The sequence below is a fragment of the Lissotriton vulgaris genome, chromosome 1_1, assembly GCF_964263255.1.
Source record: "Lissotriton vulgaris chromosome 1_1, aLisVul1.2, whole genome shotgun sequence".
NCBI lineage: Eukaryota > Metazoa > Chordata > Amphibia > Caudata > Salamandridae > Lissotriton > Lissotriton vulgaris.
The window spans coordinates 1398482501-1398501981 of NC_141685.1; the positions used below are offsets into that span (position 1 = coordinate 1398482501).

The window sequence follows — 19481 nt, forward strand, 5'->3', positions numbered from 1 at the left end:
ATAAGTGTGGTGTAGGGTATGGATATCCCTAGTAATCAGTGAGTATTCTTAGTATCCCTATAGATTTAGTGGTGTTTTTAATAATATGAGCTTGTATATTGCGAGTTCCCCATCCTCAGGTAGGTACTCAGGTGCCTGGATAGTTGGTCCTGAGGAGGGATGTGATTACGTTCTGGCTGGGTTGGAGGGGCCCCTAGGGGCTGATCCCATCTACTCAGAAAATCCAGTCATAACAGCCCCTCGAAAGTCCAACAGTTTCCCGACTGTTGTTTAGATTGGAGTGGGAATAGTAAATCAAACTTCTCGATATTCCAACACTTTCCCTGATTGTTCTTACGTTGGATTGGGAGTAGTACATCTAACCCTTTCATAGTCCAACAATTTCCCTACTATTGCTTAGACTGGAGCGAGAATAGTAAATCTAACGCTTCTGAAATCTAACACTTTCCCAACTGTTGCTTATTTTGGAATGGGTATAGTAAGTCCAACACTTCCCCTGCCCCTGGAGTAGAAATAGTGAAGCTAACTCTCCAAAGTCCACCACTTTTCCTACTTTTACTTAAAATGGAGCTAGAACAGTTAGTCTGACTGCTTTGAAGTTCAACGCTTTTGCTAGTGTTGTTTGCTTTTGTTGTTATTTTTTCCCATTATGTATCATTTATAAAAAATTATACCAGGTGAGGTGAGGCTTGTACCTCATACAAGACAGGTGAGTGTATCTGTTATTTCAGTAATAGCCATCCAATGACAGTATGGCTTATGCGTCAGGGCAAGGATGTGAAACTGCTACAATATTTCACAACATGTGTTTATGTCGCTATCTCTTACAGGTGTGAAGACCACCCTGCTTGTAGCGAGGTATTATGTATAAGGTTGAAATTATTTAATGCACATTTGCACGAATATAAGAATGCTGTAGCTATACAAAGCTTAGGTCCTGAAGAAAGCCTGGACAAGTGGCTATCAGGCTGAAACTAGTCGACCATCTCTGACAAGTAGCCTATTTGTTTAAAGCCGCTTTTGCACTTTTTTAACAGGATTGGGAGAAATATTGTAATAAAAGTATTTTTTCTTCCAAATCCTTTTTAAGCCTCACTCACTTGCACTGCACGAATATTATCCATCACCCAACTAAATAGATATCCTATGTTTACTTCCTTGAAATAAGTGACTAAGCTGGTCATTCTTTTCACCCTTCTTCTATACTTCCTCTTTTTGTGATTTCAATGATCTGTACGAAATCCGAACCACATGATTCCCCTCTGTGATCAAGAGGTGATGTGGTAGGAAGGAAGGGTATCCAAGTGATGACACTGGCCTCTCTTGGCAGTTGATGGAAATCCGACTATTTCGTAAAGGTTGCTTTCTTATCTATTGAGCATATCTGTTGGGTTATTGCACTCTTGTTGTGTGGTATGTAACTAGTTTTTTGCTCCCCTTCCGTCCTTTGTCTGACCTCCAGATTTGTTTGTAATGGATGGAAGGAGGAGACAGCCTGGAGGGAGTGAGGCCAGCAGTTATCCTGAGAAGCGGATACAGATGAGTCAAGTGTGAGGTAGCCGGTCCACTTGGGACTGTCATTGGAAGAGAGAGTCACCCGCCTGCCTCCAGAAGTCGGTCATTCCCGTTGGGGCTGCCATGAATTTTTAAGACGTTGCCCTTTAAAGCAACATTGTTTTGCCATCACTCTTGCCTGTGACCCCCTTATGCCAGGAGGAGCCACTAGGGCCATTGAGACAGTCGCTCACTAAAGTGAAACCATTGGGGCCATAGCTGGGTACATCTAACATCTTGGGGCCGTTGCCTGTCCCCTCAGCATATAAGAAATGGGGAACTAGGAATATTGGGCCATCACCGGTATAAGAGGAGTCCCCTCAACCATCAATGGGACTCGAGATAAACAGCAAAACCCACCCTGCATCACCGCCGCCGCCCTATAACCTTATCTGCATGAACCGTGAAGGAGAAGCCACCTGCTACACCTGGAAGCCATCACCGACTGCGACTGCCTCTGGGCATTGCCACCGAAGACATTGGGGAAGACATGGTGCATGGCAGACAGGCCGTTTGAGACTTGCAGGAACTTGGTGTATTAGCTTCATAGTGAGCTAAACTTTCAGGACCAAAATGACACTTTGTTGTGCACTGCTAGTATGGGCAGCACCTGTGGGTTCACCACGAGTAACCCACAAGTGACACGCTTCTTTTATTGAGAAGGGTGATGGAGGACCCAGAGTGCTTGACTTGTGTGTCATTTGGTGTTCTGCATTTTACTTTGCTTGTGCAATAAATCCATATCTTCTTACCAACAGCAAGCATTGGACTTTACAGTCAGATTATTGGGGTCACTATTTGAATTTTGACTCTGGCACCTTTGCTTGCATTGCACCTACTGCCCCCCAAGAAACCTTGGACTGCTCAACTGACGCTCCCACTGAAAGTCAAGTGCTGGCTGGGTAGTTCTTGACGCCACCTCTTCAAAATCCATAGTATGTGAGGCCCTGGGGTAGCAGCAGTAAAAAGCCTTCATCCCTATGATTGAGATCAGTAGTCCCTGACTGCCCAGTGGCCCTCTGAAATGGGTCATAACAACCCTGTTGAGGGTGCCTTAGAGAGACTAGAGTAGTACCAACGGCATAGGTCACCTTCTTGACATTAGAATAGGCATTCTCTGTAAACGTGTAAAAAGTCATAATAGCGGTGTGAATGTTGTGTGAAAAAATGGCAGTAAAATTCTGATAGTCGAATCTGATAGTTTTCACCATCTTCTTCCACAGTGTTCATTGTCTTATTACAACTCTGGTCCTCAAGCACAATGGGGCTCAGAAACTGATACCCCAAGAAGAATCCCGAGGCAGTGACCATCTTCATGCCACTTCTGCCAGTAAGCATATTCTTGCTGTTTTGTACATAAGTATCCTTAGAGCTCGTTGACTTTGACCTCCTACTAGATTCTGCAGCCCAGTAAATGATTGTGGTGGAGTGCACTATGTAAGTGCTAGTCATACACAATTAACCTGTTTACCCCTCTTGGTAGAAACAGCCCACAAATTCTATTCTGGACAATATGGCGGTTTGCGCAGTGTCCATTCAGCTGAGCCATGAGAGGTGGAAGCACATGCAACTTTGAGGCGGCACAGTTTGAGTCAAAAGTGCCTGACTGGCTGTATCCCTACATCCAAAGCCCGCTCTGGCTGTGAGAGGCTGCACCACATGTTTGAGGCTCTATGGCAGTGCTGCTCGGCTTCAATTTACGACTTACTCACCACTTCTACACCCATTATTGGTTAGATAATATGGCTGCCATCCTGTCCACAGTTCCCACCAAGCAGTCTTTAATATGATGTTTGTTCCTAAGGCTCCATATCAGGAAAAGAAAGGTTTTAAACGCCTATAACTAACCATTTTCGGTGTTAACAGCATTCTACGCTCTATTCCATCAAGTAAATATTGACTCCTAAGGTGTTATTCTTTACTTGTTTACCAATATTCTCATATCTTCCACTTTAATAGGAAGGTTAACTTTTAGATCCAAGAAACGAGCTCACCATTGCATGTGGACCACAAAACTCTATGGGGCATATTACCAACAACTAGCGATAATTATCGCTATGTTGGTTTAGCGGCGATATTTTTATCGCCGAGCTGCGGCGATTTTTATCGCTTAGGAACCTTGCTATTATCAAGGTTTATCTCCTAAGCGATCAAAATCGGCCGAAATGCATGAATATCGCTGAAAAGTCAGCGATATTCATGCACTACCGAGCTAATGCTCTTAGCCATGTTATCCACCTACCATTGGATAACATGGCTAAGAACTGCTCAGGAGCAAGAGTTAGCTTTTGGAGATATTCGCGCTTAGCGCGAATATCTCCAAAAGTTGGTAATAGGAGATAGCGCTGTTAGCGACTGTTTCCAGTCGCTAACATCTTGGCACGCCCACTTTGCATGTCATTAGTGATAAATATCACTGACATGCAAAGCGGGGCCCAAGATGGTCGCTATCTCCTACTAGCTGTCGCTAACTAGTGTTAGAGACAGCTAGGTAATAGGTAGATAATTTTATCTCCGCTTTCTTGGCTTTTAAAGCCAAAAAAGCGGAGATAAACCCCCTTGATAATATGCCTCTATGTTTCTCCCCACCGCCATCAACATTCATCGCAAAGTACCACAAAGACACTTCACTAACTTGTGTCAAACATCTACACGGTAAGTTACCCCAGTAAATAATATTTTGTCTCCAGGCCTTTGAAAACCACATTTATAACTCACCTCTTGCGCTCAATGAGGCCACCATTGTCCTAGGCACTTGCCGATAGGGAGTACGCTATACCATACTAAAATATTTTTTGTTAACAGAGCAAGCTGTACAGCATGTAAAAGTTCAGATCAAACTGGAATGCTGACACCTTTAATTCATTAATAAAAATACGGTGCGTTACGCTGAACAATATTGTTTCAGGTAAATCAGTTTTAAGAACTCTTGGTGGTCTGTTGATATAACATGGTTGGTTTATTCTCTGTGCTTGTTTTTAGTCAGTTTGTTTGAATTACAACCAGCACCCTGACGGTGCGCTCTACTGGAGTTTTTGAAAGGCAGGGTATAGTGTTCTTTCCAATGGTCAAGGAAAACCTCTTCATGGTTATAATCAGTGTAAGGAGACTTTGAATCGACTTGCTATCGGTTCGTCTGTAAGATATAACTATACATTGTGTGCTTCAGTGGAGAAGCAGCCTGGTAGGTTGTACAGGACACAAGTCTACTGCGTGGCATACGTGTGCTAGAGGCACCTAAGAAACTCAGGAAAGGTATTCACTGAGGCCTGCTGGTTAGTCACCTGTACCAGACTGCATCTTTGCTGAAGTACCAAAGATATGCCGTCCAGAAGACTCCGTTCCTGTGCGCCATGGTCACCTCTACCAGACCGCTTCCGCATGGAAGCACACAGGGCATTGTCACAGCTCACAGAAGCATTGATTGCAAGCCCTTTCACATTCTCCCTGGACTGATTTTAGCCATAAACAAGTTTCCTTTGACCATTGCAAAGAAAACAATAACTGGCCTTGGAAAAGGCCCTGGCCTGTGCGCCATCAGAGGGCAAAACACGTGCTGACTGTAATTAAAAAAGACTGACTAAGATATGCACAAAGATTAAAAGAGGCATCTTATGACAGCAACTCATTATGCATTTTTATAATTCATTTAAGTGAACAAATAATGTTCAACCTCATGTAATGTGACCATATTAATTATTCAAAAATGTTAGCTCCACTTTGTTTTGAATGTTTACTTGTCATACGGGAAGATGGACCTTGCCCATGGCCCTAGGAATACAATCTGACACAAACGCAGTGCTCACTTTGACACACTTAATTGGCATTAGAGTTGGAATTCAAGGCTTGGAGATCCTCATTTTTTCAATACAGCAGTAGAACATAGAGAAAAAAAGAGAAGGTAGTGATGTCCCTCTAAGATGAATATACGCACTATCACAAAAACATGTATAGTCGAAGGCAGTTAATGGACAATAAATACTAAACTAGTGTAATGATACTAGCGGAGTGCAACAAAAACCCACGTCACTCACTACCAGGGGTGACCAAATGTTGAGAAGAAAAACTCAGCATATGCATATCACAAAAGAATTGGGTCAGGCGTGCATCATCCTAAATCACAACATGCAAACATAGTATAATAAGCTGTCCCCATGTGTATCTAGATACACATGGGGATGGCTTATTATACTATGTTTGCATGTTGCGTTAACTTTCTGCACAAGGTATTTGTGTCAGATAAGCATTTAGGATATCTGGCACGTCCACTTCCCTTTCTCTAATAGATGACTCTAGTATGGCACTTTAGATTACTATATAATTTTTTTTCCCCCCTCACTTTGGGGTTTTTGACCCACAGCAATTTTATCTTCTCTTGGGTTTTGTGTTTTCTGGTTCTTTCACTATAACTTTTTCCTCACTTTATAAATTTTGATGCGTCATCATTACTTTGTTCTTGTTTTTTAGACATGTACACATGTATTTATACTTGAGCTGTATATATATTGGTTTTATCTTATGTTACAGCCTTGAGAAAGTTATGGTACTTATCTAGTACTTACAAAACACGTGCCGGCTGTTTTCATTGTGATGATATGAAGAATAAAATGAAATGAAGATTCTCAGATTCTGAAGGATATCGACTGATTTTTTCTGTCTTGTAATTTTTACTGTTATAAAATACAAATGCTTTATGGTGATTATTAGATCCCTTAGTTTAACTGTTGTGATTTAGGATGGTGCACACCTGACCCAATTCTTTTGTGACAGCAGTAGAACATGTGTAGACAAGATTGTTGATGGGCTGAGAAGCAGACTGCAGTAATAGGAAGCATTAGGCAGGTAATTTGGGCACAGAGGTTGTTCAGCTTTAGTTTGTGTGGCATGGACAACTTTTTAAATAACAATAGATAATTTCCCCACGCAATTGAGAGGATAACGTTTGCAGTTACCTCTCTAAAGAGAGATCGGGGGAAGGATGTGGCCCGTCGGCTAGACTGCCGACTTTGGTGCTGGAAACCAAGGTTCAAGCCTCTGGGTCATGTCCACATCCTGTGATTCTGGGCAAATCACTTAATCCCCCCCTGCCTACCAAAAAAATAAATGTGTCCTTGTGTAACGTAACCAGTGTTCATGTAAAGTGCTTCAATACCTTCGGGTCGAGTTTGCGCTATATAAATCTGCAAAAAAAAAACTCTCCTTTTAGACCAGACATCCTCAGAGCTCACATGATGCTCTTTCTTCTTATAACTGCGCCCATCAGCTCATGATGAACTACATCAAGACCAAAATTATTAGTGGATATTAGCTTATTGGTATTGAGGTGGGTGGAGAGTATGAACATTAAGGATAAGAGTCCATATTGATTTAAATTCTAATGAATGCAGGGAGCTCAGCTATAATCAGAACACCTGGGCATAACTTGCTAAATCAGTGACATCCATAATGCATAGATGTAATTGGGACAAATTGTCAAATCAAACGCGAACCCCAAGAGGTGTTAGTTGTGCATCTAGTGCTGAACCTTCATTCAGCGATGGGGCCAGGAGAATGATAGGGAAAGGTAAATATATTCTATTGTCATCAATCACACCCCGTATGCAATCTATTAAGAGAGAGTAGAACTAGAAGGTGGATATCATGATTGGCACCTCATGCTTCGAATCCACTGACCTCAGTCATGGAGGTCTGATAGAATGGATGTCCTCGAAACTGGCTTACCTCTCGATTCATCTGTGGACCAGCTTGCACCTACAGCTTGGACTACCTTCTTGCCTAGTTACCCAGTTGCCTAGTTAAACCAAGTTTGTCTGAGTGTGCGTTCATGACACACAACGAGAACGAGTGAAGAGTGCTGGGTATTACCTCGTGGAAATGGCAGCCACACGATCCTGGCAGAAATTCCTTGTAGCGACCCATCGTGATGCTGAGCGTATCAATCACTTCGTACCCCAAAAGCTTTGCTTTATCAAGAATCATTGTATTCTCATCCCACAGGTGTCGAACTTCAGCCTGCAAAAATAATTCACAATAACAGCAGTGAGGGCACCTTTAATAAAAATATGATAAAATTATTTTCAAGTGAAGAGTTGCATTGCGGCTATGGTTGCAGTAGCATATTGCAGACCCCTGAGATGCAAAGGGGCGCCTGCCCTAGATCTGAGGGGAGGGGCACTTTCAGCCCAAGGCCAATTTATGTCTGTGAGATTTGGTAGACTCAGGGACCCTTCATCACAGTGTGTGGTGGCCCATCATTTTGTGTTATGCCATTGTACGCTGGGGCACCACAATGCCTGTCATATAATCTGCACCAGTGAGCAATATGTAGTCAAATCTTACTGTGAACAAATGTATCTTACAACAGGCTTGAAAAGAAGAGCTAAGGGACAAACAGTGTCTTTGCAAGCACTGCTGTCTTGGTTTTTGGAGTTAGTATTGTCAATGGCCACAAGAAAATAAATTAGAGAAAATAATATAATAGATAAGATCTTACTCTTGCAAACAATAGGTTCAAACAATGTTTTGAAACTACTTCATCATCTGTACAATGAATGTAAAAATCCTGTTGTATTTAAACCATGTTTAACCAAGGTCTTTAATCAGTTAATGAGGAAGACCTAACATCTACCAAGTAAAGAGAACACGATAAAACACTGACCGGTTGATACCAAAGGAGAAAGTAATCTTGGCACATTTCAGATTGGTACAATTTAAATCCTTGCTTGGAATTAATATTAAGAGGGTGCAATGGTGGGGCATGGAATAGGGCACCTGATGTAACTGCTTGCAATGTTTCACTTCAAAAACAGATTTTCTCCGTGCTGTATAGGGGGAAATATGGACAACTCTGGGGACCACGGATATTGTACTACTGCATTAGAGGCTGTTCTGCTCAATGACGAGGTGCGTGGGAGGACTGTCTCCTTCATGAACTTGATGCTATATCTGTAAAATGTTGCTCTGCCAAAATCCTGTTTGGTTGTAATCTATACATTCAGAGCAAAAGCTTCATTGTATGACACGTTGACTGCATTATGAGAAATGCTCATAAAACTGATCATGAAAAATTGATAGGTGACTGACCAGAGGGCCCCAGAATATATTTCCAGAATCTACTGCGCAGTATTTGATTTATTTTGCCCACACTTGTCTTCGATAAATTCAAAATGGTACTCCCACTCCTTAAGAAGTATGAGGTACAACCTCGAATGCTCACCGTGGCACCTCTACTGACGAAGACACCTGGTGAAGTCAAAGGGGCTGGGTCCAAGTTGTTCCGGCCAAAAGTTTCAGGATCCCACTGGTGCCGTTTTATGGCCCCCAGGAGCAGACGGGGTGTGTACCAAGGGCCGTAGCTCTGTAAATAACTGTGTCCAGACCAGGTTATGATCCTAGATTGTCATAGTGAATTACTGGCAGGAAGGGAAAACCTGCGTAAGATTCAATTATGAATCCCCTTGAGGGCAGCAGAATTTTTCACCCTCAATAAAATCTACTAGCCTTGGGTTCAGAAATTATTCTACCTATCAATGGGGGGGAAAGGTAGATTTTGCTACTTACTGACCCAAAATCCATAAATTCCCTTAAAATTCGATTCGGTTTTACCTGCTGATATTTTTCAGTGAACGTGGACTCTACAACACCTGAAAATTACCGGATGCAATAGACTTCACACAAATCAGAATTTCAACTCTGCACAATCGGAATTAAGCAGTGGTATGTAATAAAAGAATGGCATTGGTTACCTACCGGAGACAAAGAACGTAGTCCGTCCACTGGCTGATGGAAACCCATTCCTATGGATTTTATAATTACCAGGATATTCAAAAGATTTCCCCTAATGAAAACCAAAAAAATCATAATTGCGCCACTGCCCAATTTGTAAAATGCATCTTGCTTTTGAATTCAATTACGTAATGTACGAGTCTTCTACTTGTTTAGTTATTTCTGGAGTTTTCGAAAGAACAATCCAAGTCTGTGTGTAGGGAGGGGGAGCTGGGGGGTGTCAGCATGCTGTGCAGGTAGGTGAAACTGAACAATTCAAAAGAATATGTATTACATAGTGTCACAGGTATAGAAATGATCATTAGTCTTATTTTGACATGGGTTTCACTTTTGACTATGACACGCCCCACATCACAGTTTTAAAATGTATAGCAAAATGTGCATGCATGAAGAGATGGAATACAAGGGTGGTATTATGTCCCTGGGTCTGGCCCCGATAGTGGTATGCCCCAGTGTATCCCCACATTTCTGCCAAGTTGGTTGGTATTATGAGTGATTTCAAAGGGTCAGTAAATTAATCAGCTGCAAGCCTTGGAAAAGCCTTGATCCCACCTGTTGCACTACGCAGGCAACTCGTTGGGCCTGTGTTGCACCCTTCTAAAGAGAAAAAGAGGGTGCATGGAACTTTTTGTTGTTAACATTAGGGGCGATTCACAGAACTAATCTGAGATAAAATCCTAAACTTACTACTTTTGGTATTCACAGAAGGCATTTAGTAACAGTAAAGTTAAGACTTCTAACTTTACTACTAGGTTTGTAGGTTTTTTATTAAATTAGCACAGTTAATTAAAACCATTGCAATAGAGTGTCATCATAGCACAGTTACCACGTTAAAAGCAAAAACTAAGAAAACCATCAAGTTTAAGTTCATATACATATAACTAACAAGGCAATCTTGTAGTTACCACTATAATCACGTAACAGGTTTCCAGAGCAAGAATAAAATTAATTAGTACAGGGATAGTAGGACAGGGGGCAAAAAAAGTCAGTGGTAAGTTTTTGAGGGGGAGGAACTGGAAGGGCAGGGGCCAGAGAGGGTAAAAAGAGATTGTCCAGGAGTCTCACATATTTTCCAGTCCTTACAAGCACTTGAGTGTCTAAGGAAGTAAAGCAAAGAGCCGATGCCTCCCACCATGTTCTGATGCCACATTTTAAATATAAGGGTTTTAAAAGAAGTCTTCTGGGAGCATCAAGGGCGAGACAACAGCACAGAAGATGCAACCATGATTCAGACCTGTAGTTGCACAGTCTGCAGGCCCCCTCCTCACTTGTTGGAGCCCATCGGTTGAAGGCAGTGGAGCGCAGACCTAAGAGAACATTATGTTTCTTCCGGGCCACTGCGTTCAGATTTTCCAGGAGGTAAGATTGAGGTACCCCAGGGAGGTATGAGTTATTCCAGGAAAGCAGGATAATTTATGTTTTTAGAACCTGGATGTCCATCCGGTAGGAAATTTGTCTGACCTGCTTATTGATAACCCTTTTCCAGACTGTGTATGGTATAGTGTCTGCGGTTAGCAATGAGTTGTCGATGTCTAGTGTTCTTATGGCCTTTATGATTTGACGATTCCACGGATTCCCAGAGCTGGCAAGAGTTTCTTTTAACCGGGCTTTAAGGGTGTTCTCTGTGGCATTTAGTGTCCTTATAAAGTATTTCATGGTATCAGCCTCACAGAAAATAGATTGTCTTTGAAGGCCCAGCTCCAGTCATAGTCTTGCCCTGTGGATGAAATTCAGAAAATGGAAGATTTTTTTATAAATGAAAATTTGGGCGTGAACGAGACTGGCCGAGCATGCGCCAGGAATCACCTTCAGAATGCGTTCTGCAGAAGGACTACTCAGGGACTGGTTGAGTCCAGTCAGAGAGTATGTTATTGCTCCAGCTTTCTTTTTCAAGGCAGCAGGGTGAACTGATGGTCTGGAAGACTCGCTAAACCAGACCCCCCAGGTAATTGTATTTTGATGTTGTTTTGATCTTTGCAGGCCCAATGTTCCACCTTAAACTTTTCTTGTACTTGCAACAGCCGAATATCAAAACCTTTGTCTTTTCCTGGTTGATTTTTGGAGCAGTATTATATTTGTGGAGCCTGCTTAAGGCTCGTTGAAGGCCAGATTTTGCCTGGTCCATTATAACAATATCGTCGGCATATTGCAAAATGTGCAGGTTCGTTTTTGCTAGGCCCAGTTTTGGCGGAAGGAGATTGCTTTTTTCCAGGAATCTTCCCAGGTCGGCGGTGTAAAGGTTGAACAAGAGGGGGGCGAGAACGCAACCTTGCTTTAGGCCATCTGAGGTTGGAATTTTAGCAGAGACTGTCGTTGGGACAGATCTGACACGTACCCATGTGTTCTTATGCAAGGAGATAAGGGCTCCTAGCAGACTCTGAGGGATCCCCCACTTGTCTAATTTCCTCCATAAGGTGTTGCGAGACACTTTATCAAAGGCAGCGCTATAGTCTATTTAGCAGCAATAAAGGGGGGATGATTTTTTTGCGCTGCTTTTTGACTCAGGATGGCTAGAGTGGTGATGTTGTCTATTGTGGAGGCCAAGGATCAAAACCCAGTTTGAAAGTATGGTAGAATGTTGTTTTCCGCTACCCATTTTTCTAGCAACCTGAGAAGACACTGGACATATAACTTGCCCTCAAGATCTAATAGGGCAATGAGTCGATAATTAGCTGGGAGAGAGGGATCTCCTTTCTTAAAAATTGGGCCTAAGATCGAACCCTTCCATGAGTCTGGTAACCAATAGGTAGTAAACGCGTTGTTGTATAAGGGGAATAAAAGATTAGCCCAATCTTCCAGTGCACATTTGAATACCGCAGATGGAAGGCCATTGGGCCCGGGAGCACCATTGTTTTTCATGGCTTCCAAGTACTTGGAGACCTAAGTCAGAGTAGTCAGCTCATGGGTTTCTATCTGCGTAGTATCGACACGATCTCTAATTTCGCCCTCCACAGGGATCAGGGTATCACAGCAGTATTGTTGAATCACATGCTGGGACCAATCTTCTTCACGGACCGTGTTCCTGCTGCTCTTATTGGAGGAACGAAGTTTGTTTATATGGTTCCAAAACTGGGTCAGGTTTTTTCCCTTTAACAGGGCAAATATCGATAGCCAGTCATTCTGTTCTTTTTGTTTCTTGGCTTCCCACAATAATTTTTTGTAGGCTTTACGCAGTAAGGCCATATTGTTAGAAGAGTGCTCTGTGCCTTTCGATTTGTGCAGGTGCACAGCCCTGCTTAAGTCTCTTCTTTGGATGGCTAACACCGAGTCAAAAATCTGCTACGGGTAAGGCCTGGGGTGTCTGTGGTGAGCTTCAGGGCCTAGTCTCGTAATTTGACAATGGTGTTGTCCCACCAGTGATGGAAGTCTGTGGGAGCATTGTGCGTGAAATTTGGAGTTGTTCCCATGAGTCAGGTGCCCACCTTATCAGAACCCGAAGAGTCCCATTTAATTAGTCTGACTAGAGTGTGGAGTTTGACCTGCATTGAATGCCCCACTTCAGTTATTTCGGCAGCGGCAGGCATTTGCAGGTCCATTGTTACAGTCAAAGGGTTATGGTTGCTCTCGGTACGAGTGGGTAATTCTATCATGATTAATTTATTTGCCAGAGATGGTAATAAAAAACTATAGTCAATGTTCGAAAGATTCTTAAATGTTGGCAACAGATGGGCACCAGGATCCTGTTCCAATGTGATTTGCTTCACAGAACGTAAATTGTATTTGGTTAAAAAAATGGTCATGACTTCTTGCTCTTTAGTTTTGGTAACTGAATGGACATTGGAAGCCAGGTCTCTGATGTTGAAATCCCCTAGTAACAGTACTTCTGCATAGACGAATTCCAATAAAAGTTCTTCCAGATGTTTGACCAATAGGACTGTTGCCATTGATTTTACTACTACTAAACTGAGACACAATCCTAACTTTACGACTTTCTGTATTCACAGAAGGTAAATAGTAGTAGTAAAGTTAAGAATTCTAACTTTACAACTACTAAACTGAGACAAAATCCTAACTTCATGACTTTCGGTATTCACAAAAGGCATTTAGTAGTAGTAAAGTTAGGATTCCAACTGCACCATGATCACACCATGACAAAAAAATGGCCACACAGCAAATTAGCAGAACAAGATACTCAGTAGCATCTGCATACTCTGCACAATAGTCCGTCCATTGTTTCTACACAAATGAGACTTGAGGCAGGAACTCTAACACAACAGGAAGTAACTTGACAAACATCTCCCAGTACACTGAGGCCAGGAATGCAATTGTCCCCGGAATGAGGCTTGACAGGTGGACAGTCTCATCTTTTGCAAAACTGCAGCAGCTGGACGACCATGTGGCGTAAACATCGGCCCTGATATGACAAAAAACATGCCATTGTCACCGCACAATGAAAGTCTATTAGGGAGGCACGGGCTCACATACTTAAATAGCATTCTAGCAAGTAAAAACCACAGCTGTGTTTGATCTGTCCTATTTTCAGGACATACTTTTGCATCTCACTGGGCTGCGGGCATTTTAACAAGGGTCGTTTTGCCGGTTAGGTAAGATTAGCTGTCGCAGTTTTCCCATACTGCATGATGACTGTAAAGTAGTGGGCCCTTAGGCCCACATGCTAGAATGAAAAAGAACACACAGAAACTAGCGTTATGGGTGATAACTAGCCCAGAGCATGTGCGCCCAGACCCTTTTATTGGCAGGGTCACCTGACTAGTGGTGCCTGTAATGAATGGGTGTGGGGTGGTTGTAGACACTGTCTCTAGGAAGGGGCTGCAATATGACATGTCCAGCAGGAAACCACATTCCTCCCAAAATCCAAACGAAAAAGGATAACAAGTCCAAACTGTTGAAACAAAACAATCTGGAAACCTTCATAGAATGTACTACACATGCCATCGTTTATCTCGTATGGGGTGATTGCTTTTACATACATTGTGGGGTTGCCCTTCACTAGACTATTTCTGACGCGGGGCTACATCTTGCCTCGGCGGGGTGGGTCTTCTAATGGACCCGAAACATATTCTGCATGTCGTGGATAGTCTGGGTGGTAACAGATACAAGGTATAGCGACAGTTTTTGGGGCCTACTCAGGCGAAGCAAGACATATCTAGGGCTGGAAGGCCGAGGCCCCCCTCCCTTGCGGTCTCGAAGAGAGGGATGAATCACTGCATGGGCTTATAGGTGTCAGTATATAAGCAAAGGGGTTGTCTGCAGAAACACCCCAAGTTTGGCTTTGATGGGCGGAGTACAGAGGTATCGTGCTGGAACCTGTCCGATCAATTGGACAATTGGTAGATGGTGAGATTCGGATGTTCACAAGAGGAGAAGGGGATGGGAGGGTACGGAATAAATGCCCTAATTAATATACATGTTATGTATCTTTTAATTACAATGGGGATGGGTACTAGGGTAGGGCCATATGCAAAGTTGTTTTCTTTTGTTTGTGTTTCTTTTGAAATTATATTCATCATTTATATGTCGGCCCACCGGACCTTTCTTCATTTATATGTCATTCCACCGGTCCATGTATCTATGCTGAAATTCAATACAATTTGTTTTGGCAAAGAAAGTGCAAACTACCATTCCGTATGTTTTTTCCAGATACAATGGTGATTGAGCATAATTTAGGCTCCACCCTTTCATGTCAGGAATATATATCTATATACTCATATACAACGTTTATATTCAACGTGTGATTTGAATTCAGTAACATGTCACATTTAAATAAATTAATATATAGTATATACATTACAAACACTACGATGACGTATTCCTGAGTTATTAATCGATTGCTGTAACCATGTTATGCATATTCACATTTAATATTGATAACTGATTTTACTTTGTGGGCATTTCATATTAAATCCACGTCCATGTTGGTTTTGAAAGCTTAACTAGACATAAGGTCTCGACTAAAATGTTTTCTTTAATTTGCCAGTGAGTTAACTTTTTTTTGCAAGTGCGTTATGTCCTTATTAGCTAGAGAAAGACTCATTGTTTGTATTAGACGACTGATAGTGGACTAGAGGAATCTGGTGACAAACTCTGAGAAATAAAGGTCAAAAGAGGTCTTTTGTTTATCACATACCAGGCTGGTCGAAAGCTCAAGGTTGATCACTGCAGTCCTAGTTTCAATGAGATGAGAAATCAAGGGAGTGTGTTGACTCCCCTGGCATTCAGAAATTTGGTTGGTTCCTGGTGGCATAAGGAGAGATAAGGCCATTTTGAAGCTACTGTCATATCTAGATGGTGTTTCCATAGTTAGTTATGCAGACTTTCCCGATTCGGATAGAGTAGAGCTCTCTCTTGCTGAGCCTTTTCCTATGTGCTGAAAACTTCTTTATTTTCTCTGAACTTCTACCGAAGTTCTATTTTATGCTGACACCTTCTATGTTCCTGAATAGAAATCCCCTTTAGCAAATTCGGTCATCTATCTATGATTAGAATATAAAAGGGACGTTTCTTTAAGAAGCACCTATTTGAGACGATTTGCTTCATTCTTGTTGTGGCTGTTGTCATTCTGTATCTCATATTATTATGACTCAACTTATAGAGACATTTAAACCTGCACACTGTACTGCTGTATTTGCTGAACTTATTTTTATTATGCTTATATACTGGATTGTTCAATATTCTAAAATAAATCTATTTAATCAACATTATTGATTCCTGGTCCTTATTGTGGAGTCACAATAAGGAGGTGTAAGCTCCCTTACAGCCCTTCAAGTCAACTAACAAAGGTCCACCCGACCAATGGGGAAATATATTTGTTCATTTTATGAAAAGACTAAAGTGTAAGTACCAGCAAGCCATCACTTGCATATATTAAAAGTGCTATAGTCAAATTTTCTATGCTCACCAATGTTTTTGCCTCTTAGACAACTTTCACTCTCTTCTGGCCCCAATCTCTTGATTTTTTTTTTTAAATCTCTTTATTATTTTCATCAACATCAACAAACATATAAGGTTGAGCACAGAATGACGAAGCATAATTGTCTTGTATAACTGTCCAGTTACGATCAATTCAAGTCCATTATCCAGGAGTACTCAGCAAGAGTATACATCTCAAGCAACCAATATAGTCATCAATATAACTACCAGGCCTTCGCGGAATATGAAGTAACAAGCGTTCTGGACAAAATATTCCATGCAACAACCCGTCCACCTCCCACCCTGGTAACCCTCCCTCCTGCCGGCACGGACTAGAAAGTAATCGAAGCCATAACAAGGATCTATTTGTACTAAGGGATCGTTTATTTTATACCGTCAGGGCGTCCACGTAGTTCAGAGTGACAAATTACGGAATCGGGGAATCATAACGTTGTTCCTATCTCAATCAGCTAGGTGTGTGGCCCACTAGTCCCCCTCCAAAGTCATATCATTCGTCTCTGAGTCAGTATCCTTATCCTCCTTCCTCAAGTCCGCCACCAATGCTTCCCATGCCCGAGCTGCTTCCAAAGCCCTCTCATTGTGAGACCTATGAGCCTGTTGCAATCGCACTGCACCCTCACTGCTGGTCCACTTAAGCATCTCTGACCTCCATCTAAGATAGCTAGGCCCTACCTTATCTTTCCAGTGGGACGTAATTTCACGTTTGGCAAGCAGCAGCCCCAAATCCAAGAACTTGTTTGTCACCTTTGTTTTGCTTGTGTGTGGAAACCAATGCAAGAGACAGGCCCCTTTTCCCAGGTCAATCTGCCTCTCCGTCGTCTTGCAGAGCAAAGTGAGGACCTCCTCCCAATAGGTACCTAGCTGTGGGCAATCCCAAAGCATGTGCACTAAATCTGCATTTCTCAGTCTACATCTGGGGCATTGCGCAGAGTCCGTGTGAAAATACAGATTGATCTTTTCCGGTGTGAGGTATGCTCTGTGTAAAATGTCAAATTGAATTAACTGGAATCTGGCATTCCTAGTACCTTTCCATGCTCTTCTCAACACATGTGACCAGGCTAAGTCCGGGATCTCCCTGCCTATATCCGCCCCCACTGCGCCTGCAGCCTCTGCAATGGAGTCGACACTTCCCCCAGCAAGCGTCCATATAAACAAGTTACTGCCTTGAAGGTGCCCGCTGCCATCACTATGTATTGACACGATGCATTTACCGGAGGCTCCGATAGGCCGGCCCCCAGTGCTTCTGAATGGCGGTAACTAGGGCTGCATGAATTAGGAAATGCCCCCTTGGGAGTCCAAAAGTCTCCTGTAAAGCACCGTAAGGTAGCAGTGCGCCATCAGCGAAGAGGTCCCCAACCATCTGCAATCCAAGCATCTCCCACTCCGCTAGGGCTGACCAATCCCCCCCAAGTGGCAGAGCTGTGCACATACCTAACGGTATCTCTAGAGCATAAGGTCTTTCTATCCCTATCCTGTTGTGATAGCATTTCCAACAGTACCTTAACGCACCTTCTTCAATCGACAGTCCATCAACTCTCAACCTTTGCTGCAATACCACAAATGACAAGACATGCCGCGGCACATCCGGTGCAAATTCGCGCTCCGGGCCACGGAATTCATGCGCCACTGCCTGGGTGAAGCACTGGAACTGCGCTGCTAGATAGCACAGTTCGAAGTCAGGCACCGGGGTTCCCACGTCACATCAGGCAGGTGCAAAGGCGGGTCGCGAGCTCCGATTACCGGAAACACGCAAGTCTTCGCCTAATTGACTCGCGGGCCCAAAACCTCTCCGAAGCGGCCGAGCAGCTCCCGCACTCCTACCAATGCCTCATTCGCGTCGTTCAAGAAGAGCACCAGGTCGTCCGCGTACAGTGAAATATAATGCGTCCGCCCACGAAGCTGTATTCTTCGGTATGCACTCCCCAAATTAGCACGTGCCGCCAACGGTTCTATAGCCAGAGCAAACAGCAACGGAGAGAGCGAGCAGCCCTGCCTGGTGCCTCGACCCACTGGGCACAGAGCGGAAATGACCCGGCCTACCTTTATCCAAGCGCTTGCAGCAGAATACAATATGTCTGTCCTGCGGATATACCCTTCTCCAAGACCAAACGCCCTCATAACCGAAAACAAATAGGGCCATTCTAAGCTATCAAATGCTTTCGCAATGTTCACAGAGAGGACCAATGCCTTGTTAGCGTCGCCACGCTCACCTCCCAGCACTCGTATAAGCCTGCGAATACTGCCAGCAGTGTTACGGGTAGGGATAAACCCAGCTTGATCGGGGTGAACCAAGTGTGTCATAAAAGGAAGGAGCCGAGTAGCCAGCACCCGACTTAGGATCTTATAATCCGTAGTGAGCATTGACAAAGGACAATACGCCGCTGGATCTGTGGGATCCTTTCCAGGTTTGAGGAGGGGAACGATAATCGCCTCCCTAGTGGATGCCGGCAACACCCCCAGCAATCTGGCCTCGCCATACACCGAAAGCAGTCTAGGAGCCAGCTCGTCAATGTAAGTCGAGTAAAACTCCACGGGCAGCCCGTCACCTCCTGGGGTCTTATTCCGCGCCAGCTGTTTAATCGCACAGCGGATTTCGTCAAGCGAGATATCCCGTCCTAGGGAGTCCACCTGCTCCTCCTCTATCATAGGCAGTTCCAGACCCGTCAGAAACGCCTGAATGTCAGTCTCCGCAGCTTGCAGACGACTCGTATATAGGTCCGCATAGAAAGAGCGGAACCGATCATTAATTTGATGCTGCGTATAAACTAGGTCCCCCGATGAGGACGCCAACGCCAAGACTGGGATGCATCTAGGTATAGGATTAGCCAGCAACGCCAATAATGTGCCAACCTAATCCCTCTCAGCATGTGCATGGGTCAGATATGCTCCATGGTCAAAAGATCTTAGACGCTCCACTACAACCGCCACCGCTTCCTTCCTAGTTTGGACCATGTCACACTCATCAGAGTTAACAGAAAAGGCACGTTCAGCCTCCCTGAGGGCTCTCTCTGCAGCCTCAACATCCTGCAATATATGCTTCCGCACCCCGACCCATTTGGCAATGCACAACCCCGGGTCACCACCTTAAAGGCATCCCACTCCAAAGCAGTCGTCCCAGCTGTGCCCTCGTTCTCCGCGAAGTATTGTGTAATACCCGTGCCCAGCTCTGTAAGGAAGGCGGAATCCTCCAATACTTCCGGGCGCAGTCTCCAGGTCGGGATGGCCGGGCGCGGCTCGGTCCAGCATAACCC

At 43.6% G+C, this 19481-nt stretch overlaps 1 protein-coding gene across 1 annotated transcript in view; it reads right to left on the bottom strand.

Annotated features, from left to right (window-relative positions):
* The window catches only part of CPED1 (cadherin like and PC-esterase domain containing 1), a 349963-nt gene that overhangs the window by 25869 nt on the left and 304613 nt on the right, over window positions 1-19481 (bottom strand). The window contains exons 12-13 of the mRNA XM_086967003.1: window positions 9304-9391; window positions 7420-7566 (exon numbers count right to left, since the gene is read on the bottom strand). Of these exons, the coding sequence (XP_086823129.1) occupies window positions 7420-7566; window positions 9304-9391 (235 nt within the window). The remainder of the gene's footprint in view (window positions 1-7419; window positions 7567-9303; window positions 9392-19481) is intronic.